This window comes from Nothobranchius furzeri, unplaced genomic scaffold (assembly GCF_043380555.1).
Source record: "Nothobranchius furzeri strain GRZ-AD unplaced genomic scaffold, NfurGRZ-RIMD1 Scf054, whole genome shotgun sequence".
NCBI classification, from domain to species: domain Eukaryota; kingdom Metazoa; phylum Chordata; class Actinopteri; order Cyprinodontiformes; family Nothobranchiidae; genus Nothobranchius; species Nothobranchius furzeri.
In genome coordinates, this window is record NW_027223071.1 from 24,358 (window position 1) to 49,934 (window position 25,577).

General features: G+C 42.4%; 1 protein-coding gene across 1 annotated transcript in view; it reads left to right on the forward strand.

The window, feature by feature from the left end:
• LOC129161114 (collagen alpha-2(XI) chain-like) overlaps positions 1-21,161 on the forward strand; it is a gene marked incomplete at its 5' end in the record, with an annotated part of 43,224 nt that extends 22,063 nt beyond the window's left edge. The window contains 49 exon segments of the mRNA XM_070547852.1: positions 56-109; positions 234-287; positions 393-437; positions 1,153-1,206; positions 1,644-1,688; positions 2,309-2,362; positions 2,621-2,665; positions 3,997-4,050; positions 4,134-4,178; positions 4,311-4,364; positions 8,881-8,925; positions 9,010-9,063; positions 9,177-9,284; positions 10,341-10,394; positions 10,468-10,521; positions 10,644-10,688; positions 11,390-11,443; positions 11,602-11,646; positions 11,741-11,794; positions 11,895-11,948; positions 12,020-12,073; positions 12,157-12,211; positions 13,894-14,036; positions 14,146-14,199; positions 15,131-15,238; positions 15,345-15,452; positions 16,363-16,416; positions 16,505-16,558; positions 16,639-16,746; positions 16,854-16,907; positions 16,976-17,029; positions 17,135-17,188; positions 17,274-17,327; positions 17,403-17,510; positions 17,590-17,643; positions 17,721-17,774; positions 17,850-17,903; positions 17,997-18,050; positions 18,917-19,024; positions 19,104-19,157; positions 19,248-19,409; positions 19,478-19,531; positions 19,603-19,638; positions 19,721-19,774; positions 19,840-20,125; positions 20,234-20,340; positions 20,420-20,488; positions 20,559-20,795; positions 20,877-21,161. Coding sequence (XP_070403953.1) covers positions 56-109; positions 234-287; positions 393-437; positions 1,153-1,206; positions 1,644-1,688; positions 2,309-2,362; positions 2,621-2,665; positions 3,997-4,050; positions 4,134-4,178; positions 4,311-4,364; positions 8,881-8,925; positions 9,010-9,063; positions 9,177-9,284; positions 10,341-10,394; positions 10,468-10,521; positions 10,644-10,688; positions 11,390-11,443; positions 11,602-11,646; positions 11,741-11,794; positions 11,895-11,948; positions 12,020-12,073; positions 12,157-12,211; positions 13,894-14,036; positions 14,146-14,199; positions 15,131-15,238; positions 15,345-15,452; positions 16,363-16,416; positions 16,505-16,558; positions 16,639-16,746; positions 16,854-16,907; positions 16,976-17,029; positions 17,135-17,188; positions 17,274-17,327; positions 17,403-17,510; positions 17,590-17,643; positions 17,721-17,774; positions 17,850-17,903; positions 17,997-18,050; positions 18,917-19,024; positions 19,104-19,157; positions 19,248-19,409; positions 19,478-19,531; positions 19,603-19,638; positions 19,721-19,774; positions 19,840-20,125; positions 20,234-20,340; positions 20,420-20,488; positions 20,559-20,795; positions 20,877-21,023 — 3,663 coding nt within the window.
• Between the last annotated feature and the right edge of the window lie 4,416 nt (positions 21,162-25,577).

Genomic DNA, 25,577 nt, shown 5'->3' on the forward strand with positions numbered 1-25,577 from the left:
TATCTATTCTGTTTGGTGTAGTCGTTGTGCCTTATGGTTTGTGTGTTCGTCTCAGGGCGATCGTGGCTTTGATGGTCTTCCTGGTTTGCCTGGTGACAAAGGACACAGGGTAAGTTCTTGGTAATGTGTAATGTATCCATGTGATATCATCGACGCTTGAATAACTGTTTGGGTTTTTTGGAAGTAGATGAAGTTTTCTGTGTTCTGATTTCTTCTGCTTTGGATCTTGTCAGGGTGACCCGGGACCAATGGGACCACCAGGATCTCAAGGAGAAGATGGAGAGAGGGTATGCACTGAAACAGAAAAACATCTAAAATACTTCAGTAATCTTACTTTGTGTTACTTTATATCAGTTTTGTCAGCATTTATTCACTCTTGTTTCTGTTTGTAGGGAGACGATGGAGACGTCGGACCCAGGGGTCTCCCAGGTGAACCCGTGAGTGTTTCCATGGCAACCAAAGAGATTTAACAGCTCATTTTGATTTTTATTGGCTGTGCATATTTACACATAATTTATTCACATACCGTATTTTCCAGACTATAAGTTGCACTTTTTTTCATAGTCTGGCTGGTCCTGCGACTTATATACCAAAGTGACTTATGTACCAAATTATGTATACCGTGCTGCTGCGGGCCGGCTCCAGACCAGGAATGAGCTCCCCTGCCCCGCCATCACCTGCTGGAGACCGTTGCGCGCTGCTGCGGGCCGGCTCCGGTCCAGGTTTCAGCTCCTCTGCCCCGCTGGGAGGGTTTCAAACACCGCCATCACCTGCTGCAGCCTGTGGCGTGCGGGGTACTGCGGGCGCTCTCCCCACCCACTGGGAGGGTTTGAAACACCGCCATCTTCTGCTGGAGACCGTGGCGCGCTGCTGCGCCCTGATTGTTTATTCTGTTATTATTACCGGTACTTGTCTTGCAATGTGAAACGCTTGGTCTCAGATTTTGTAAGAAAAGTAATAAAGTTTCCCCCCAAAATGCGACTTATAGTGCGACTTATATATGTTTTTTTCTTCATTATACATTTTATGGCTGGTGCGACTTATACTGCGGAAAATACGGTAGTTGAATTTGAGAGTATTGTTTTAGACCTTGAGTTTTCCCTGTTACTGAGTTTTATCTTACCCTAGATGTGTTTCTGTCTTTGTCTTTAGGGACCCCGTGGTCTGCTCGGGCCTAAAGGTCCTCCAGGAATCTCTGGACCTCCTGTAAGTAAACCACACAACACCCACAGCCATGCCTGAAGCAACAGTCTGTATCCTGATATGACGGCCGGGAAAGCTACTGATCCAGAAATTAGGATGTGATGTTCTTCAGTTTCTGCTGAAGGGAGGATTCTGGCAGCCATTTTTGACATCTACGCCATATATTTATATCTAACAGAGCTGTTTAGTGTAGTGTGACTTTTTTGTTTTGTTTTTATCTTGTTTTCATGAATCAGAATAATACAGCAGAACTTTATAGATATTGATGTTCAAAATGATGGACTTTCTCATCACCAGTGTCTGATTTGCTGCGATTAAAGAATAAAAAGGGCATTTTCACTTTCTACCTGCAAAAAAGTGCTCTGATATAAACCAGTGAGGAAGTTGTTCACATGGGCAGCAAATGTTTTTTACTGTATGCTCTCTCTCTCTCCTTCCAGGGTGTACGAGGAAATGATGGCCCTCATGGTCCCAAAGGAAATTTGGTCAGTAATGGTTAAAGCTTCTTTCCGGAGTATTTCTCTTATCCGATGGCACCATCTAGTGGCTGACAAGCATATCACTCAAGAACGCTGTTCCTGTTTTTTTAAGATGGCGACTTCACATTTCTGTTTATAAATGTGCTTCTGTAGCGACAAACAGCAAAAACACGTTGTTTTACGAGTATTATTCTCCTTTGTGGTCTCACATATTTATATTTTAGAGACTTTCTTGTCCGTGAAAAGTTCCTCAACTCTGCATCAGCCGAGGTATTCCTTAAATTTGAAGCACGTACGCGGTAGTCTAACGCTATTGGTTAGTTCTGGTTGGCGCTCAGTTTCCTATTGCACGGCGCTCTGCAGGGCAGGGGGCGTGGTTAGCAAAAAAAAACAAAAAACAAGATGTATCGCTTACATTTTATCACAGGATGAGACAATCACTTTTACGGATTTCTGACAAGTTATACATCATTTCTGAAACGGGAAAACTCCGGAAAGCAACTTTAACATGTCATCATGAAATTATCAGATTATTTACAAGTAGGATCTGAACTGTACAACCAGTAATTTCATACATTTTACTACTCCTTTTGTACCTTCCAGTCACTTTTTATTTTATCTCTCAGGGTCCTCAAGGTGAGCCCGGACCTCCAGGCCAGCAGGGAACTCCAGGAACTCAGGTGAGACAACCTACCTGCCATTTGATGTTTTTTAGGAGTAAGAAGCTGCATCACTGGTATCATTGCCTTTATGTGACAGACCGACGTTTCTGCAGTTTTATTGTTCCTGTGTTGCTGAAGAATCCCCAGCTCTAGTGTGCTCTATAGTAATTTACAGGCTGCATCCCCTTTGGGGAGAGCAGTGTGTCTTTTCTGCATTTGCATACGACGTTTAGAGTAAAGAATACATAATTGGTTTTATATTTGTTGTTTTTGCAGGGAATGCCAGGACCTCAGGGAGCTATTGGACCTCCAGGAGAGAAAGTAAGTAACCCAGAATTTGTGTCCTAGATACTAGAATTACATTAAAATGGTGAAATCCTCAACGACCCTGCTGCTAGTTCCAGATCTTCCTCATGTTTAACTATTGTCTTCATAAACCAGAGGCCCCAATAACAAAAATCTAAAATATCCATGAACCTTATTTTTCAGCTTGTATTTTGGACAAACCAGCAGCAGTATAGATGTTAAACTGGTTTCACAAAAAGAATAGAAATACTGATATCCACTAAGGAATGTGAGACTCTATATCCACTGGGTCTGGGAATGCTAGAAATTAGGATTAGTCTTGGATTATATAGTTAGTGTAATTTCCGGACTATAGAGCCCACCAACAAAAAAAAAGGTTTTCTACACACACCGCACTCAAATACAAGCTGCGGCACAGCAGCCACATGCAGGTCTCTGGCGCACAGCGCATGTACGGCCATAACATGAGATAATTAGACAGAAAGTCGCTACACGGAGGTTTTTCATCGTTGTTTTAATTCAACAAAACGAATTTTAAACACGGGTGAACGTGCCTGCAAGTTTAGAAAAGAGAACAGCACTGATAGCATTCATATTTCTGGATGGTTATAAAATAAAAACAGCACTGACACGTTATTACCGTAATTTGCATGTTTAGAAGAAAAGAACAGCGCTGACTCAGCATTAATAAGGCCTGGATGATTAGAAAATAAAAACTGCACACAAAACATGCCTGGTTAGTAAATAAAACACACTTGCCTACCAGAAGAAGTAATTCGCTCTCATCTTCCTCTTGCGCACTAAAGCCATTAAAGTCCTCTTCTTCAGTGTCGGAGTTGGACAGCCTCAGAAGAGCTTCGTCACATACCTTTTCTGTGGCGATGTCAGTGTCGCTGTCCGTGTTGCTGTCATCATCCCCGGGTGAAGCTGGCTTGAATGAGTTCTTCCCGCTGCCGTCTCCAGCGCCGAACCATGGATTCATTCATGCCAAGCTTACGTACGGCAGCACTGTTTCCCTCCTTTACTGCCAGATCAATGGCCTTCAGCTTAAATGCGGCATCATATGAACTCATACGTGTAGTTACCATGATGAGGGGGTATGGATCGTGCCGGCTGCTTGCATGTGCTAAATTAAAATGAGCACTTTCTTCGATTTCCACTTTTGACTTCCACCTGTTTCACTTTCTGCTAAAGCGCCCCCTAGTGGCAGGTGAAGGAAAATCTGCAGTAAAGCCGCACCTCATTATAAGCCGCAGGGTTCAAAGCGTGGGAAAAAAGTAGCGGCTTATAGTCCAGAAAATACGGTACTCGGATTAAGCTCATGACCACTTTGTGTTTCTTTCTAGGGTCCCACTGGAAAACCGGGTTTACCAGGAATGCCTGGAGCGGACGGCCCTCCTGTAAGTTTCCCTTTTAAAATATTAAATATGATTTTATGTATTTTTATTTGTCCAGAGACTTGAGCCCCATTTTCTGTTCTCAGGGTCACCCAGGAAAGGAGGGTCCATCAGGCACTAAAGGAAACCAGGTAGGTGTCGATTTAAACCACCTAATCTGTTTCATCCTAAACTTTTTTCTGTGTGTATTTAGAATAATTAGAGTAGATCTTTGTGGTTTTAGTTGTCTTATGCTTTTAACTCATCTTCCTGATCATCTCCAGGGTCCCAACGGTCCTCAAGGAGCCATCGGCTATCCTGGCCCTCGTGGCATCAAGGTCGGAACATTTATTTAATATTTTATCAAAATGTTCATAGATACCAACACATTTTCTGTTCATGTCACTTAATTATGAGTGGCTGCCGATATCCAATACTTTAAAAATGCATTCAAATAAGAAAACGGGGGAACACACCTGAGTTGTGCTCACCAGAGGTGGTCAGACTGCCGTGAGACCACATGCTGATGCGGTTGGCCCTGGGTTCCTCCTAATGTGAGACAATGTTGGACCCCATGGCTAAAGTGTGTCAGCAGTTTCTGCAAGAGCAAGGCATTGATGCTATAGACTGCTCCGCCCGTTTCCCAGACCCGAGTCCAGTTGAACACTTCTAGGACATCATGTCTCGCTCCATCCACCAACACCACGTTGCACCACAGACAGTCCAGGAGCTGGCAGATGTTTTAGTCCAGGTAGCAGCAGTAGCTCAGGAGGTTGAGGGGGTTGTCCAGTTATCAGAAGGTTGTAGCGGTGTGGATTGACTTCGTATTTATTAAATGATCAATAAGATGTGGTGTTTCATATAAATATGAAATATCAATCTGATTGATCTTTGAATATTTGAACTAACGTTCCTTTAGGTTCTTTGACTCTTCAGGGAACACACACTTCATATTCATTCAGACAGAGTCAAGGATATAGTTTATAAAAATGAGTTTAATTGTATTTTCTAAACTAATGATTAAACATGACAAAGTATGGATGATGGTTGTACAGGATAACAGATGATGAATGAGATGGTGGAATGTGAGCTACATGTTTCAGATGTCTGAGTTTTAAAATCAGTTTGGCTGTATGGTTTAATAAGCTAGATTGTTCATAAAACCATCCGATGCCATTTGTGCTGAGTCTACGCACCCTTGTATGAAGGTCCACGTGAGATCCAGGGGGTCAAGAGGTCAGGATGGAGACCTCCGAGTAGGGCTGCTCAATTAATCAAATTTTTATCCCAATTACGATCTGAGTTTTGAACGATTATAAAAACAAAACAAGCCGATTATTTGCTCCTCCCACTTGCGCTGCCCTGAGTTGCAAATGAAGCGCTCCTCCCACAGTGTTGCCAACTTAGCGACTTAAACGCTATTTCTAACAGCTTTTCAGACCCCCTTCTTGACTTTTTAAATCGTAAAAATACCTAGCGAACACCTCAGAAACATCTCTGGTAACCCTTAGCTACTTTCTGGATAACTGTCGTTGACATTTCTTGCAGGTTAGCTAAACACTCCGCCTGCGCTCCGGACCGTTCTTCAGGACATTAGGAAAGGGAATGATGTAGTGATGTGTCAGTCGCTAAAGAAACAGCTCTCAGAGCCGGTTCCCTGTTGGATTAAACAGAGTGAGTGACACACACCGTAACTGCGGGCTCCTGAGCTGCTAAAAACAGCTAAATGTGCGCGTGCTGCGTGCTAAACACACGTACAGCTTGCCCATGATTGCTGTGAAACCGGGTTGGGGGGGTGCAGCTGTGGTTGGGACAATTATTACATTAACTGATGGACCTGTAAATACATAGTTTATAAATAAGGTAGAAATAAGTTCCTCACTCTTGATAAATAATTACTAACCTCTCTGAGGACACGGTGCTAGTGCACGCTCCTACAGCACCTTGACATGACTAAATAAATGTTATACAACATTTTATGAACATCAATTTATTTGCATGTATTTATTATAAATGCCACTGTATAATTCTTGCTGTCAGTATTTGCAAGATATTGGTATTTGGGTCTGTACTGGTTAGACTTAAATGAGTTAAACCAAGGTCTATAGCCCTTGGGTCATAAACTATGAGCTATAAGTATATTGGTCTTTTTATACTGGGAATCAGGAGTTATTTTAGTGATCATCTTGTTATTTATTTTTGTCCGATTGTGCCCTGAGCAATTTTATGACAGAATAAAAACAAATAAAATCAACATAAATTGAAAAATCATCTTAAATAATCGAGATCTCTATTTCAGTCACAATAATCGTGATTATTATTTTTGTCATAATCGAGCAGCCCTACCTCCAAGCATGACCCATCTAGTCTGAGATACCTTCAGATGACGGCAGGAAGCTGGAGTGTCTATTTTGCATCTGAGGCTGTTGTGTCTGATGTCACTTGCAAGCTTTGCAGAGCAATGTTTTGACCTGAGGTCAGATAAGAGGGTGGTCCCAAATGCTTGTGTAACCGGATTACAGGATACAATAAGATAATTAAAAGAAAAAATAAACAAATGGGCCAATAATTAGGTTCGGGGAGAATTGGAGGTTGTTTAAGAATGACTGGAGTCACGGGTATAGCATGAAACGGTTTATATACTAAATTTTAATAATAATGGGAAATATAACACATAAAGATAACACACAAAAACAGATGAAAACAATCGACAATAGTAAAATGCTCGGTATGAGATTTGATCATATGAGTCACAAGTCAGCCGGCGTCAAGTCAAATCCCCACGCTTGGGGTGAAAGTCAGAGTCCGGTGGTGCGATTTTTTCCTACCGCACCGTTGAGATTGTTCACAGAAGAGAGCAGTCTGCTCTTCAGTTACTTGAGATGTCCTGGTTCGTTCAGTGGTTAAGGCTCGCCATCTCCCTCGTCAGGAAGAAATCCAGTTCTCGTTCCAAGTGAGTGATCATAGGAGTCGGGATCAAACCCAAGGAAAAAAAAACCCAGCCAACGCGCTCCAACGGTTCCCTCCTACAGAGGATTGGTTCACTCTGTCGTCTCCACACAAATCGCGTTGGTTCCAAGTTCCTAGCTCTTATTAGAAGGAGTCAAGTCCGCCTCTCCCTCTATCTATGCGGCACCCAAATCAGGGTTCTTCACGGCCTCGACCGTTGTTTTTTTTTTTTCTCTCTCTCTCTCTCTAACCGCTCAGTCTTTGCTTTCTGTATCTGCGTGCTGCACAGCCGTTTGTCTCTCCTCTCGCTCAGCTGCGTTGCACGGTTTTATTTCGCGGAGGCGGGACTTATTTCTCTCAGCCAATGAAATTTCAGATTCCCACCTGGACCAATAGTATACAGCTTTCCTCTTCTGTTTCTGTTAGTGATGTTCAAGATTCTTGTTTTAACCGATGTTTAATATTAAACTCGTTATTTTAGTTATTCACTCTTCCAATAATTCATTATGAAATTATCTATTAGTTAATTAGATATCTATTAATTAGTATTGTTAATTTCCTTAATTTATATTTTATATTTTATCTAAATTGAGGATGGATCATATTAGTAAGCCAATTAGTTAATACCTCATTAAGGTTCTAGCTTCTGGGTTACATCTGCTCACTGGTCGGCCTAAACCGAGTGAACTCTGAAGAACTAACTAGATCAGGAAGTGATCCTTGTCTATATCAAATGTTAACAAATCAGAATTTGACACGTTTAAAGGCGTTGCCAGACAGATGTGATGCATTCCTGGATGTGGGATGCAGTTTGTGTCTACAAGTAAATTTCTGGTAATTTTTGATGAAATATTTGACCTTTTGGTAAGTTACAAGGTTCAATCCTGGCTCCCACCAGAGAATGCTGCTGTTGTGTCCCTGGGCAAAACTCCTAACCCGCCTTGCTTGATGGTGGTGGTTGGAGAGACTGGTGGTGCCAGTGTGTGGCAGTCTCTGCCGTCAATGCGCCCCAGGGCAGCTGTGGCTACAATATAGCTCATCATCACCAGCGTGTGAATGAGTGAATGACCGATTATGTTGTGAGGTTGTAGAACCCTGTGAGGAGATCCCTCAAGAGACCATCCTCCACCTCATCAGGAGCATGCCCAAGAGTTGTAGAGATCGTACAAACGTGGAGGCCACACCCACTACTGAGCCTCATTTTCTTTTGTTTTAAGGACGTGACATCAAAGCTGGACCAGCCTGTTGTTTTTCCACTTTTATTTTGAGTACGACTCCAAATCCAGACCTCCGTGGGTTACGTTTGATTTCCATTGATAATTTTTGTGTTTGTTGTCGGCACGTTCAGCTAAAGAACATTCAGATCTAGTCTTATTTTTGTGTTACCTTTATTTTTTGAGCAGTGTATTAACTCATATACTGCCAATGATGACAAAAGTCAACATTTTAAATCCAACCGTTCACTGCCATTTGCATGTTTTTACTGTGTGGGCGTCGGACGAGCCCCCGCACCGTGAGAACAAACATCTCGGCTCTAAAGCCGATCTTCATCCGCGTACGTCACGTGATCAGGAAGCAGAACATCCAGGTGTTAGGAGATCGTTTTGGGCCGCTGCTGTAAAAAAACAAAAAGTGAGGAGCGAACTGGAAAAGCTTCTGCCGATCACAATTCAACAACGGATTATGAAAGAACGGATAACGGTCGAAACGCGCGGACTCTTCCTGATGTAAGAGGTGGGTCTCCGCTTTGTTTTGGCGTCGACATCATCCTAGCGCGCAACGTTCTGTGACTCTTAAAAAATGGCGAGAAACGCTGTCAGCGAATGAGTTAATGATATATTTTAAAGTTTTTTTCATGTCATATTTGAAAAGATTAAACCACCAAACATTTTGTTTTGATTGCAGGGAGTGCAAGGAATCCGCGGTCTAAAGGGTCACAAAGGAGAGAAGGTAACTCCTCCGTTACCGCCTAAAATCAGTCATGTGAAATGTCCTAAATATCCTCGATTGACAGATAACTGTTTTTGTTTGTAGGGAGAAGATGGCTTCCCAGGAATTAAGGGAGATTTTGGCATCAAGGGAGAGAGGGTAAAATAAATGATGGCTAATAAGTTTGTGGTGGATAAGATTAGATGATGTTTCAGTCCTGTTTCATGTTTGCTTTATTGTGACTGTTGTTATCTGATGTTCCTCACTGGTAGGGTGAGATTGGAGTTTCAGGGCCCAGAGGAGAAGATGGCCCAGAGGGACCAAAGGGTCGTGTTGGACCTCCTGGAGAACTCGGACCAATTGGGCTTGCTGGAGAGAAGGTACGACCGTTTAAATCAGAGAAGAATATAAAGATGAGCTCATTGTTGTACTTCCTTTTGTGGTTTATGGAAAAAAGGGTGACATTTTTTACTTTGTGGCATTTTAATTAGTTTTAAAAGAGGATGTTACATAATACAGGACTTCTGGTTTAATGTCACGGGCGTGCGTTGTGCTGACTGCAGTTCCTCTAACGACCACACGTGCGCGCTGCAGCTTTAAATCAAAAATAACTTTAGGCCCTAGGCCTTTTTTCTTTGGGCCCTGGCGCCTCCCAATCAGGGGCCTTTGGAGTTTCATGTCCCAAGTGTCAGTGGTTGTTTGCATTACCCGAGCACAGCTACAATCAAAACAGTTTAGATTGTAAACAAAGCTCTTTTTGGTTTCTGATACATTAAGATAAAATAATACTTGAACTTTATTTTAGAAGAGCTGCCCTGTGTGAACGTGCTGACAGGATGGAGGTTGTGAGTTCAAATTCCATTTAGAAAATTTAGTCAATTGTTTTATTTATTCCAGGGATCCTCAACTACATTTGTTCAAGTTTTTTTTTTCAGCAGAGACCAGAGAAGGCCAGATGCTCTTCTAAAATAAAGTTCAAACATCATTGTTTCTTAATTTATTACAATTTAAAATGGCCATGCTTCCCATCTGAGCTGTTTGATTGTGGTTGTAGTTGTTTGGAGAATGTGGACAGTTGTAGATGTCTGGGACATGAAACTGTAGAGGCCCCCAGTTGGGGGGTGTTAGGGTTTAACAGGTTAAACAGGAACATTAAAGGTAGATAAATATTGATTAGTTTTATATGGTGATGTATATCAGTATCAACAGATGTGGAAAATAAGATAAGAATATGTCGCCCACCCCTGTTCTAAATGTTTTATTTTAGCTTTATTAAACTAAACATGTTTCCTCTAAATTTACTGCAGGACACAATAACACAACTACAGCATCTGAGAATAAAACTAGCTGCTTGTCTCCTTTTCTACCTAAACATTTACCTGAAACCCGCTAATAAACTTTTTGTGCATTTTATGACATCGTTGACATTTTTCCAGGGTAAACTTGGTGTACCTGGACTTCCTGGATACCCTGGAAGACAAGGACCCAAGGTAAATAAACACTTGTACATCAGAAGTTAGTTAATGTTTCTATAATTACTGATATAAAGATGTTTGTTTTTAGGGATCTCTTGGATTCCCTGGATTTCCTGGTTCTAATGGAGAGAAGGGAACGCGGGTGAGCTGTTATACTTGTTATCAAAGCAGGAGTTACCTTCCTGAAACATTAAAACTAGTGATGATTTTACCCAGACGTAGTTGTGCTTTATTAGTTTATAACTTGTTTTCTTTTTAAATCAGGGTGTTTCTGGAAAACAAGGACCAAGAGGACAAAGAGGACCAACGGTAAAGTTCTCATTTACTCAGAGCTCCTAGTCAGACCAGAGGAACTAAACAGAAGCTGATTTGTGTCGACATCATTTAGCACCAGTGCAGTTACAATTATAACCACTGGGGGTCAGCAGAGACGACCTTTGGTCAGTAACAGTTTAGGTGGTGTTGCACTGTGCTTACAATGATTCAATTCAAGTTTATTTATAAAGCGCCAAATCACGACCAGAGTCGTCTCAAGGACCTTCACACAGTAAACATTCCAATCCAGGTCAGTTCATTAAGCCAATCAGAAAAAAGTTTCCTATATAAGGAACCCAGCAGGTTGCATCGAGTCACTGACTAGTGTCAGAGTCTTTACAGCAATCCTCATACTAAGCAAGCATGCAACGACAGTGGAGAGGAAAACTCCCTTTTAACAGGAAGAAACCTCCAGAGAATCCTGGCTCAGTGTAAGCAGCCATCCACCACGACTCACTGGGGATCGAGAAGACAGAGCACGCACACACACACACACACACACGTTACATTGTGATTTCTTAGTAAATAGTCTATTTGGTGAGAGATAAACTTTATTGTATTTCTCCTAGTGAATCTATAATTAAACGGGTAAACTAGTAGTAGCACGTCATGGTTTAATGTGTTAATTTGGTTGCATTTATAATTTATTTTTCTGGATCAGGAAATCTATTTTAATTCTTGTCTGTGATCACCAGGGTCCTCGAGGGCAGAGAGGACCGAGGGGATCAACAGGAAAACTAGGAGCAAAGGTTTGTCTAAACATCGAAACACCCAGGCTTAGCAACGTTCTACAAATGTACGCTTTTCCCTTTTATCAAATCTTCATATGAATAATTTCTTATTTATACAATAATCTAAAAGTATTTTTGTGTGTCAAACAGACCTAAAATATTATATTTCCTCATAGGGAACGTCTGGAAGTGACGGCCCTCCTGGTCCTCCTGGAGAGAGGGTGAGTTCTTATTTGCTGCTACAGGAAATCATGAAACGTTTTAATTAGGTTATAATTTATGTTCTAATTTTATACGATGTCGTGGTCTGATCAGGGATTACCCGGACCTCAAGGAGCCAACGGCTTCCCCGGACCAAAGGGACCTCCAGTAAGTCTGGTTTCTGCTTTTTGCTGCTGAAGACTTAGGTTATTGTTTTGAAATGGGAGCTGAAGTTTTTGGGGAATTAAGGAAAACTAATACTTCACAGGGACCACCAGGAAAGGACGGACTGCCTGGACATCCTGGACAGAGAGGAGAAGTCGTAAGTTTGTAGATAAACTTAGTTAAAGGTGTTCTGCTGCATCTTTAGGTTCACCAAGTCTTCTTCTACAGGGGTTCCAAGGTAAAGTGGGTCCACCTGGGCCTCCTGGAGTTGTAGGGCCTCAGGTGGGTTAATCCATCCGGTTCCATCATTTCACAGCTTTTGCAACAACGCAGTCATATTTAGTCTTTTCCCTCCATCCTCCTAGGGTCCATCAGGTGAAACGGGCCCCATGGGTGAGCGTGGGCACCTTGGACCTCCAGGCAGTAGCGGTTTTAGGCACGGGCAGACAGGGCAGTTGCCCGGGGCGGCATTTTTTCATGACACAAAAGGGGCGCACAAGCGCGGAGTAAAAAAAAAAAAAAAACAGGAAATCTGCGCCGCACCGAGGTTTTCTATTATCTGTCATATGACAGTGTCTGGATTGGAAACAGCAAGTTGGCGCCCCCTGCAGCTGCAGGCGCTGAACGTTCACGTGCTCCGTGTGTCTATGAAGAACAGGAAGGGGAGGGGTGCGGCGGGGGAATTCACCTCTGCGTCTTTCCCAAATAAATGAGCGGGTAGGGGCTGAATCAACTGTATTAAGATGGCTAAAGTCAATCACATCTTAACGTTCTTCCATATTTCATTCATAATATCATAAACACAGGCCTATCATTCTTTCAGGTTTCTCTGAATTGTGTGAAATGGCCGAATAAAAAAAGGAAAAACAAAATGATTTTGTGGTCACCCCCCCATCAAGGTCAAACTGTTTAGTCCTGACTAAAGGAAACTTATTGAGTCAAGAGCCAAACAGAAAAGATGAACATAAAAAAGCTAAAACCACCAGGTGCCCCATTCAGGGGGAAAAAAAGAAAAAAGAGGAGAAAGATAAAGGTATGTAGCTCTCATGATGCATGTTTTCAATTATTTGAACCAGTTAACTGGGATTTTAACGGTTAAATGCGGTCAACTAATTGCTAACAGAGCTAATAGGGCTGAAATATTGAAACAAATATTCAAATGGTTTGAAAAAAGTCCTTGAATCGTTTTTTACTGATTCAAACTAGGATTTGTTAAATGCTCACTGCAGCCCGTGGCCTGCCTGAACAACAACAAACACATGTTGATCATGTTCACATAATAATAAATAAAACAATTCTACAAGCTGAAGAAAACACCCCAGTCACCACTAACTATCCTGTTTATTTATTGCAGATGGCTGCACTGATTATTTTTTACATGATTTGTTCTGTAAAAGTTGGCATTTTTGGTAATCTACAGTTTTTTATGTCAGTTTAAATTACAATTTCAGAGGCAATTCTAAAATATTATGGATCATGAGATCTATTGGAGATCTACCCCAACTTTTGGACTGCTCTGCCAGTCACTGTGGCTCAAGCTGAGAGGAGCTTTTCAAAACTTGATCAAGTCATGCCTGAGGTCACCTATGTTTCAGGGGCGGCTCACTAACCTGGCTCTGATTAGTATCAATCACTCAGTAGGGGAGCAGATTTCATGTGATGACATTATTGATGATGTTGCATCAAGGTTAGGTTTTAATTTTAGTTTGTGTTTTCTATTCTAAGTGCAATGCTGTAGTGATTATCTTTAGTTTGTTATGTGTGAAATATTTTTGCTATTTAGAATATTTATTATCTATTATGTTCATATATTCTTAATATTTAGTTATTGTTTGTTTTTGTATAGTTGATTCTATATATTTTGATACAGTATATAATGTATAGTGATTTACATTCTGACAACTTCATAGTAATTAATGTAAATATGTGCAACTTAGAAAAATTAATGTTCAATAGTTGTTCTAATAAAACATGCCTGTTTGTAGAAAACATGCGTGTGTTCATGCAGGTGGGGTGGTGGTGGTGGTGGGGGGGGGGGGGGGGGCGCTCAAAGGGGGCCTCGCCCGGGGAGTAATTCGATGTAGAACCGCCACTGCCTCCAGGTCCTCCAGGAGAGCAGGGACTTTCTGGTCCGTCAGGAAAAGAGGGCACCAAGGGAGACCCCGGACCTCCAGGAGGCCCTGGTAAAGATGGGCCTCCTGGTCTGAGAGGATTCCCTGGAGAGAGAGGACTTCCTGGAACCCCTGTGAGTGAAACGAGTTCAGACCATCCGAGTTTGATGCTTTATGTTTCTCTAGAGGGTTTAGTGGAGCTCAGGTGAAACCGTGATGAGATCTTTTGATGTTTCCTTCCAGGGTGGTGGAGGACTGAAGGGAAGCGAAGGACCTGCTGGACCTCCTGGACCTGCTGTATGTTTTGAACAATCTCATGAAACTTATCCCTCAGGCTTCGTTAGGGACTTTTTTGTCCATTTGGGCAGTTTTTTGTTTTTCGTTTTGACACCATTTCACCACCGTTTGTGCATACGGTAAAAAAATGTTGTCGCAAAACCGCTCTCTGGACAAATTTGGAATTTTTAAAATAGACCAAGGGAACACTATGAAAGAAACACTTGAGACTTTAGAGGACAAAAACATCCGCTTGTAATAGTGGCTATAAAAAAAAATTACTTTTTTTCACACACCTGTTGAACAACTTCAGCCCTGCTAAAACATAAAAAAAAAATTCAGTCATTTTGAGGCTTTTAACCCTTGAAATGCTAGTTTAAATACTCAGTCATTGATGTAATTTATGAAGAAGAAAAAAACACTAAAACTGAGTTATTTTCTAAAAAAGACATTTTTTTTTGCCTGGGGGTGTTTAGTTCCAATCAGTCTTGATTATGTTATGAAATATCTAAAATTTAGAATTTTTTACATTTATAGTTTTTACATAGCAACAGATTTAAAATTCACTATACACTCGAGCCATTAGAGGCAAAAACGTCCCATTGACTTCAATGCAAACCACAGTTTTTGATCCTGCATCATCTGCAGCAAATAGTCATGCTTTCTGTGATGTTATGGTTTCATTTTGGACAAAAGTAGTCAAATTTATGATTTTTACTGTTCACCACCAAATTCTGTCATTTCTCCATACGTTGCCCAGGCGAGAAAGCTAAAAAAACCCTTACAAGCGGACGTTTTTGCCCTCTAATGACTCTTTTGTATGAAAGTTAAAGTGAAGCCTGAGGGTTAAGGTCGTTTCTGTCAGAGTCAGGCTGATGTTGATGTCAGAAGACCCAATCAAAGGTAGAAGTACTCGCTCACTGTTAAGTGTACCAACATGTGTACTTTCTAGGGTTCTCCTGGTGAGAGAGGTTCTGCTGGAACCGCTGGACCTGTGGGACCTCCTGGCAGACCAGGTCCTCAAGGACCACCAGGACAAGCTGGAGAGAAGGGTGTTCCAGTGAGTTATCAGGACGTTTTTAATCAGTAACACAAACCTAAAATATATCCTTTAACTCGGCGTGGCGAGCCAAAGACGGAATAACTTCAGACGTTCTCCTTTACAGGGCGAGAAAGGCCCCATTGGCCCAGCAGGGCGGGATGGAGTCCAGGGTCCAGTGGGTCTGCCCGGCCCTGCTGGATCACCTGGAGTACCTGGAGAGGATGGAGATAAGGTGAGTAACTCCACATGACCGTCCCAAGACTTTAGTCACAGTCGACACAAAACCGACTTCTACATTATTTTAGTTATGGGACATTTTAGATCCTAATTATAGATATTCCTTATTAAATCCTTTACAATGTTCATTATGTCCTCTCTTTAAATATTAAACGAGGTTCCTTTTGCTTCGGACATGAAGGTGTTTCTAGTTACCTTTACATGTTTCGACCGTCGTCTGCGGTCTTCTTCAGAAGTGTCACAGGTGTTTGTGTGACTCGTCTATCAGCTGTTCTTCCGGTGGGCGTGGCCAAGCCGGATCTGTCAGATCCGCCGGGACGGTCACGCCCACCTCCGCTGGCTGGTCTTTGGAGAAGGGAATCCCAGGTGCGAGACAGCTGATAGGCCCCCTCGTCTCTGTTCATGTTCCCGTTTCCTTATTTCTGTTGCCTCACAAGGACAACAACAAAAAAGCAGAGGAGCAAACCCTCAAGTCAGCCATGTCAGATCATTGCAAACGAAATAATCACATCATGGACTGGGATCAAGGGAAAATTATCAACACCGAGAACAACCGGTTCAAACGTTGGGTCAGGGAGGCAATAGAAATGAGGAAACGGGAGCATGAACAGAGACGAGGGAGCCTATCAGCTGTCTCGCACCTGGGATTCCCTTCTCCAAAGACCAGCCCGCTCCGGGTTGGCCACGCCCACCGGAAGAACAGCTGATAAAGACGCGTCACACAAACATCTGTGAGACTTCTGAAGAAGACCGCAGACAACAGTCGAAACTAGAAACACCTTCATGTCCGAAGCAAAAAGAACCTCCTCTAATATTTCTTATTAAATATTCTAAATGAACGTGCATCTATTATCCTGACCAATAATAGTCGTATGTGCTCAAACTTTGATAAAACGTGTCTTCAGGGTGAAGTTGGAGAACACGGTCAGAAGGGAGCCAAGGGGGGGAAAGGAGAGCATGTGAGTGACTTAGTGAAGCCCTCGTGTGTCGTATTATTATTATTAATAATATTCATGTTTTAAAGGTAAATGTGTGTTTTCATGTTAGGGTCCTCCTGGTCCACCTGGCCCAAACGGTCCAGTTGGCCAACCCGGTCCTGCTGTGAGTAGAAACAGATCAAAATGCTGATTTGGTGCTTGGATGTGGGCTGCATACCATTTCTTATCTCCTCTGTGGGGCAGGGGGCAGATGGAGAGCTGGGACCAAGGGGGCAGCAGGGACCTTTTGGAGCTAAAGGTGACGAAGGAACTCGAGGATTTCCGGGAGCTCCAGGACCTATCGGACTTCAGGTGAAAGAAGAAAAACCAATAAACAGTTTTCTGTTGGAGTCGCTCGTGTTTAGGTTCCTGAGCTAAGCTGCTAACCAGTTTTTGGTTAAACTTCTTCTGGTCTACAGGGCCTGCCTGGACCATCGGGTGAGAAGGGAGAGACCGGAGACGTTGGGCCATTGGTGAGCTTAAAACAACTGGAGATGTGGCTTCTTTCTTCTACAGCAATAAAACTTTTTTATGTCTCCAGGGTCCTCCTGGACCTCCGGGACCCCGCGGACCTGCTGGACCCAACGGAGCCGACGTGAGTGCTTGGAGCTCTTCTAGTTGCTTCTGTAATTTTTACCAAGTCAGGTCTGTTAGTAGGAACTTTGTCTCTCATTACATTTGTTTCATGGTTGCGTTTCAGGGACCTCAAGGTCCTCCTGGTGGTTTGGGTAATCCTGGACCTCTTGGAGAGAAGGTGCAGCATTGGAGGATTTTCCTGCATGACTTTAATGGTCTCTCATAAAATAGCTGCTATAAGACATTCAGTGTTTGCTCCACAGGGAGAGCCTGGTGAGGCGGGAGCACCTGGAGTTGTTGGAGAACCAGGAAAGAAGGTGAGTACCTGAGTGAGCCAAAGTCTTCTGATGCCCCGCTGACCGGTTAGCTAACAGCCGTGTTCTCGTTGTCAGGGTCTTCGTGGAGAACGCGGAGAGAAGGGAGAAGCTGGACAACCTGGAACTGCTGGACCTGCTGGAGGACGAGGACGACCTGGAGATGATGGACCCAAAGGAAACCCAGTAAGACGCAGTGAAGCAGTTCTTCTACCATCCAGACACCCAGACCTGTCACTTATCGTGACTGGTTCTGTAATTTCAGGGCCCAGTTGGTTCCCCTGGAGATCCTGGTGCTCCTGGTGAGGTTGGACCCAGAGTAAGTGTCTTTAGTTTTACAGACCATCTTCTGCACCACCGAACATCTCATCTAATCCTGATCGGCTTTGACTTCAGGGTCAAGATGGCGCCAAAGGAGAGAGAGGAGAGGACGGTGAAGCAGGAGAGTCGGTGAGTAAAACGATGCAACAGGAACATCAAACACGGTTTGTCCCCTAAATCTCATGGATCCATTTCCTGTTACAGGGTTCTCCAGGACCTCCCGGTGAGAACGGACCACCTGGTCCTCCAGGAAAAAGGGTAAAGTTTGATAGCCCAGATGGATGGATCCGCCTATCGCTTTTAAATAAGCATCCGATAGATAAATAATTCCTAAACTATTTTATTCATCAGGGACCTGCTGGGACCAGAGGACCGGAGGGCCGACAAGGAGAGAAGGGAACCAAAGTGAGTCGTTTTTACAGATGATCAACATGCAGATTTAAACACTAGAAAACCCTTAACTCATTCGCTGCCGGCGTTTCTCACCGTTTTTTAAGAGTCACAGGACATTGCGCGCTAGGATGATGTCGACGCCAAAGCTACCAAAACAAAGCGGAGACCCGCCTCTTACATCAGGAGGAATCCGAGCGTTATCCGTTCTTTCATGATCCGTTGTTGAATTGTGATCGGCAGACGCTTTTCCGGTTCGTGCCTCACTTTTTTTTACAGCAGCGGCCCAAAACGATCTAACGCATGGATGTTCTGCTTCCTGATCACGTGACGTGTGACGTACGCGGATGAAGATCGGCTTTAGAGCTGAGATGTTTGTTCTCACGGAGCGGGGGCTCGTCCGACGCCCACACAGTAAAAACATGCAGTGAATGAGTTAAAGAGGACGTCTCCTGATCCCGTTAAGTAAATCATTTCCATCCATAAAAATAGTAATTTTACATTTACAAAAGTAAAGCTGGGAATTATGAGCTTTGTTTAAACAGCTTCATTGTTCTAAGCTTCAGTCAAATTAATAAATTACATTAATTTTGTGATTTTATTACTCAAACTAACGTCAAAATAAAATTATACATTTCAGCACATTTAGATTCAGATCAGCCTCCAAAGCAGTGATGGCTATTCCTGCTCCTGGAGGTCTGCTAACCAGCGTGTTTCAGGTGTTTCCCTGCTGACTAAAATCAGATGTTGGAGCAGAGAAACAACTAAAACATGCTGGGTAGCGGAGGACCTGGATTACAACATAAAACACACTTTAAGCCTACAGAGTTTCTCATGCAGAAGTAGAAAATTAACACGCTGATGGTTCTCGTCACCTTTAGGGGGATCCAGGTGCCGTCGGGCCCCCAGGGAAGACCGGCCCTGTTGGTCCTCAGGGTCAGCCGGGAAAACCGGGAACAGAAGGTCTCAGAGGACTTCCAGGATCAGTGGTGGGTTTTCCTGGGAGTCAGAATCAGCAGCGTTTGCATTTAGTTAGAATCCAGCAGCTGATCCTGTTTGATGTTTCAGGGAGAGCAAGGATCTCCAGGATCTGCTGGACAGACGGGCCCACCTGGACCTATCGTAAGTCAATGACATCATCACTATTCACTAAAGCTGGTTGGTTAAATGTGAGTTTACCTTTTCCTCACCTCCTCCTCTGATGTGCTGCAGGGACCTCCCGGTCTACCTGGCCTGCGTGGAGATCCTGGTGCAAAGGGTGAGAAGGGTCACCAGGGTCTCATCGGTCTGATCGGACCTTCAGGAGAGCAGGGAGAGAAAGGAGACCGGGGCATGCCTGGGCCTCATGGATCCACCGGACCTAAAGGAGAACCTGTGAGTTAACGTCATGAGCAGCAGCTCCACGCCTGTTATCATTTATTATAAAACGTGTCTCCCTACAGGGGATGGCTGGAGGTACTGGACCTCTGGGTCCTGCTGGTCCTCCTGGGCTTCCTGTGAGTTTTTTACCATCTTATTCAGATCTTCTTGTTATTGTTGGAAAACTGACGTCTGCTCTGTTTTTCAGGGTCCGCAAGGTGTCAAAGGAGCAAAGGGCTCCAGTGTGAGTTGGTGTTTGCACGGCTTTAGTTGAGGCGTGTTAACAAACTGTTTAAATGGCTGATTCTAAAATCTTTCTGCTTTAGGGAGGAGCAGGTCCAAAGGGAGAGAAGGGTGTGCAAGGACCTCCTGGGCCTCCTGTAAGTTTAATACTTGTTTAAATACTTCATAAAAATCGGAGTTAAGTTAGATTCTTCTGTGCCAGGGTCCCCCAGGCGAGGCCATTCAGCCTCTGCCCATTCTGAGGAGTCCCAAGACTAAACGCTCCATCGATGCCAGCCAGCTGCTGCCTGAGTTCGACCCCGACGCGCCAGCCTCCGACACCGCTGGTACAGAGTTCCTGATGGGCAGTGAAGGCATGGAGGAGATCTTCGGATCCCTGAACTCACTAAGGCAGGAGATCGAGACGATGCGTTTCCCTCTGGGGACTCGGGACAGTCCGGCTCGCACCTGCCAGGACCTGCAGCTCAGCCAGCCGGACCTCCAGGATGGTGAGAGGATCACATGCTGCTTATTCGGGTTGTTTTCGGTTTCCTTTAGAGTAAAAGCCACCAACACAAACAACACCAGAGCTTCTGTAACTTCTCACCTTTCTGCAGGAGAGTACTGGATTGACCCAAACCAAGGCTGCTCCAGAGACTCCTTCAAGGTCTTCTGTAATTTCACTAAAGGAGAGACGTGCCTGTACCCCAGAGACGTCGACACGGTCAGTCAGACCTAAATCATCATAGAAACATCAAACTAAACTGGTTTAACTGATGCCACGGGAACCTTTCTGACTGCAGGTGAAGATGAGCTCCTGGGACAAAGAGACTCCAGGGTCGTGGTACAGTCAGTTCACCACTGGTAGCAAGGTCAGTAACACTCGGAGAGGTTAAAAATGGCCGCCGCCATGACCTTCACTCGTTTACTTCCTGATCTCAGTTCTCTTACGTGGATTTGAACGGCGAGCCCGTGGGCGTGGTCCAGCTGGGCTTCCTGCGCCTCCTGAGCGTCCAGGCCCGTCAGAACCTCACCTACCACTGCCACCGCTCCGTGGCCTGGGCCGACCGAAGCGCCAAGAACAACCACAAGAGGGCGCTGCACTTCAGAGGCGCCAACGAGGAAGAGCTGAGCTACGAGACCAGCCCTTACATCAAAGCATTGGTGGACGGCTGCTCCGTGAGTTCACAGCTGATTCTGAGTGTGTGTTCTGGGCGGGTTACCTGGAAATCTGACGCGTGTCCCCGTCTCTCTCCACAGTACCGGAAAGGCTTCGACAGGACGGTCCTGGAGATCAACACGCCTCAGGTGGAGCACCTCCCTCTGCTGGACATCAAGGTGTCAGACTTTGGGGAGAGCAACCAGCAGTTTGGGTTTGAAGTTGGACCTGTCTGTTTCCAAGGCTGAACACTCACACTCACTCACTCTCTCTCACTCACACACACACACACACACACACACACACACACACACACACACACACACACACACACACACGATAAACATACAGGCCCAGTAATTTGTAAATTAACTTGTAAATGATATAAACACACACACACACTCGCCTACGTGCCTCTGGAGCCCTCCCAGCAAAACATGGACCAAACAGAGGAAACATCGACTGGGAGGAAAATAAACAGGAAGAACGACGTTCCTGGGAATCAAACAAAGTGTTCTTCAACAGGCCTGGACCCAGGCTTACTCCTCCCTGCTGACACCTTCATCCACTTCCTGCTCCACCTCCCCTCCTCTTTAAGAAAAGGTCCACGATCAGACGTTACCCTACTTCTGTAATTCCCACAGGACCAACAGTTTCACACCCGAATCTATTCTTCTAAAGCCAGATTTGTCCTAATCTAAGCATCGGTTAGACATGAACCAAGTGGTCAGCCTCGTTGCTTACGTCACATCCTGTCACTTCTAATAAAGCAAGCAGGGAACGGACCACATGCCACCATCAGGCTCTGATCGGAGTCGTCTTTCTGCTCTAAAAGCTTTATTATCTAACAGTGTGCCTCAGAGCTCAAACGGATCATTAGAATATATATATGTGGTGCTTTTTAAAGGTTAGTGAGACCAGAGAGACGGTGAAGCGAGACTAAAGCCATCACGTACCTGAGTGGCCTCCAGACACCACTTCAGTATTCCGGTGCTGATCCAGACCCGGTGTTTTCTGTTCCTGCAGCAGAGAATAAAAATGCACACGTTACTGAGTGAAACTGTGGAAAGGTGCTAATTCTATAAAATAAAGTCCTCCATTTTAGTCTCTTCTAGGGAAATGTGCATTACATTTGTACAGAAATAGTGATATTCTATTGTATTCATTTAAAACCAACTGGGTGCTTTGAGATTAAAATAAGAACCGAGGATTATTTCTAGCAGACGTGACTTTCAGTTGTATTTATTTGATGCAGCTCGACTGCACAGCTGTGATGCTTCTGTTCACACCCCCACCAACCAAAGAATCTGGCCGTGACTAAAACTGTAATCCCTCCCTTATCTAGTTTCATCTGTACTGTGCTGTTTCCACTGCCATGATTAAACGGTGACTCCACTTCTCACATTCCTGTTTTCTTGCTGCAGTTTGACTCAACAGGTTTGTTCCTGTGTTAAGTGAAACCGAACTACATTTATTAAATAAAATCTTAATTATTTTAATATTTAGAGAGGAGTGAGGGTGAGAGAAGGGCAGTGACACGGTGGAGATGAACATCCGTCAGCAGGGACTGAGTGAAAAGTGATTTCTGGTTCTACGGGGTCGTTTTAGTTTTATTTGTTTTAATTTTTTATATAATTAACTGGCGGGACAGTCAGAACATAAAGAATCTGTCCCTTAAAGAAAATGACCTCAACTATTTGTTTTCATTGTGTTGAAGACATTTCAACACAAACATGGTGCTGAAGAAAAAAGTATTTTACGTCTGTAAGTAATTTTAAAATCGTGTTTCTGTAATATATCATCTTTTTAAAAAGAGCTGCTTGACTCTTGTTTTTATTAACACTTAATGTGGAAGTGATAAAATTTTGAGTTTATCAAAACTTCTGACTAAATTTGGGTCAATTTAAGAAAATGTACTTTAAAGAATTTGTAATGTGTAATTTCCATGAGCCTAGAGTGTTAGACTCACATCACACAGAAGCTAGCTTTAGCTTTTTCCTCGACATTAGTTTCTACTGCTCTTCATTGTCCTGAAGGGATTTTTATGTCTCCACTGGCTGAAAGGGTCTGCTTACCTTTACTAGACGGTGAAACTGCGCCATCTGGTGGACATCCGCGGCACTGCTCCTCGTTTCAATTTGTCGGAGCTGATAAATAAAAAAAATGATAAAAACAGTGGAAAACGATCAAATATATTTCTGTTAATCTTTAAGATGTAAATACATATGGTAGTTTACATATTTTACAATTAGCGATTTCAAAACTTAATAAAAACCAAAAGTTTTTTGAACACAACAAAAAAAACTAATATTTTTCTACTTGGTTTTTTTAGACCTTGTTGATTACTTTCGCTGTTTTTTCCGTAATTGGACTCGATATTAAACAATGAAACAAGCTGTTTAAATAAAGTAGTTAAATATAAACTAACCGGTGACCAGAGTCAGCCTGGCGGTAGCCGCCATGACAGTTTTTTGTTGTTTATGTAATATTCAGTTGTCCGCTAGAGGGCGTCTGTTACCTTTACGACAATTTTTTATTGTTTATTTTTTACTTTAATGTTTATAGTTTACTAGTTTTAAGTTACCCAAACAAGTCTTAAATCACGAGCCTAGAGTGTTAAACTCACCTTCATCACACAGAAGCTAGCTTTAGCTTTTTCCTCGACATTAGTTTCTACTGCTCTTCATTGTCCTGAAGGGATTTTTATGTCTCCACTGGCTGAAAGGGTCTGCTTACCTTTACTAGACGGTGAAACGGCGCCATCTGGTGGACATTCAGCGGCACAGCTCCTTGTTTCAATTTGTTGGAGCTGATAAAAAAAATTTGTAAAAACAGTGGAAAACGATCAAATATATTTCTGTTAATCTTTAAGATGTAAATACATATGGTAGTTTACATATTTTACAATTAGCGATTTCAAAACTTAATAAAAACCAAAAGCTTTTTGAACACAACAAATAAATATTTTTCTACTTGTTTTTTTTAGACCTTGCTGATTACTTTCGCTGTTCTTTCCGTAATTGGACTCGATATTAAACCAGGAAACAAGCTGTTTAAATATAGTTAAATATAAACTTTTTTTAAACAAGTTTTATTTAACCAATGAAGCTTACAGGCTTACATAAGAATCAGTATTTACAGTTGAATTCTGAGCATGACAAAACAAAAAAAAAGCAGGTGTACAAACAGAAACAATAATATTAACCTAGCTCAATATCAACCTGCAGAAATCATAACCAAAAAAAAAATTATATATTACATCAAACAACATTAGGGGTAAAGGAAACATTCACCAAATTGTTATAGAGCCAAATGGCTTTCTTGGAACTACATAATTTAAGAGAATCCATAAAGTATGCAAGTTCTTTCAAAACAACAATAAAGATCGGTTTGATATTGCCAAATTTACATTTGTGTATTAAGAATTTAGCGAAAATAATCAAATCATTGACAGTGAATTGCTGCATTTTATTTTCCAAAATAATACCATACTTGATGTCAGAAAAAGATAAGGAGCGTATAATGAAATTGTTATGCGTTAACCATGAGTGAAAACTATCCCAGAAACATTTGGTAAAGATGCATGTGAAGAATAAATGTATCTCAGTTTCTATATTAGAAGTGCAAAAGGCACAGTCGTTCTCTCCAATATTAAATTTAGACTGCAAGAAATCTTTGCAAGGATAAATACTGTTTATAGTTTTAAAATGAACTTCCTTGGCTTTAGGAGGGATTGAGAATTTGAGATAGTTGCATCTAATGTTTTTAACATCAGAATTACTAAATTGACGTACTAATTCCTGTCTTCTAAGAGGTAAGGGAAAGAGGACGTCAGTGAGCCAACATCTAAGGATTTTATTATTGCAGTTCCTGTCCACAAAAGAACAGTTCTTAATTGTTAAAGGAGGCATTATTGGAATAAGGCGAGAGTACAACAAAGTGCCTTTCAAATTAGCATATATAGCTGGTGGGATTGCCTTGATTACCTCGGCATATTGCTTAGAAGAACAAGTTAGGTTAAATTTGCGATTGAAAGCCGTAAAATTAAGAAATTCTCCATTCTGGTCCATCAAATGCAAAATGGACCATACTCCATGTCAATCATTTAAAAAAAAAAGATTTCCTTTTAATCAGGATATAACGGTTGTTCCATATTGGCGTGTTGCGCGGTGTGAAGTTATGTGCATACATTAATTTCCAATATTGTAGAACTTGCTCGTGAAATTTGGATAACTTAATAGGGAGTTTGGATAATTCAAAGTCACATTGAAGAAGCAATTGGATTCCGCCTACACTGGAGAAAATTTTAGCAGGAAGATTAAACCACAACATATTTATATTCTTTATAAAATTTTGTAGCCATTTTAACTTAAGTGCACCATTCATTATATCAAAATCGATTGCATTGAGACCCCCTTCCTCTATTGATTTGATGATGTCATTCCTTCTTATATAATGATGTCTGTTTTTCCATATAAAGTTAAAATTGTTTTGGTTAATTTCTTTAATAATATTTTGAGGAATTCTTAGAGAATAAACCGGATAGATAATTCTTGACAATCCTTCCATCTTGGATAGAAGTAATCTACCAAAAATTGAGAGATCTCTTTGTAGCCATATGTTTAAAATACTTTTACTCTTTTTAATTAAGCTCTCAAAATTACATTTTTCTCTCATTTCTAAGTTTTTTGAGATTGTAATGCCCAAATACTTGACTTGATCTTTAACAGGTATGCCATGCAGTTATTTGAGGATGATTATGAATGGCCATTAATTCACATTTATCTATGTTTAAATAAAGG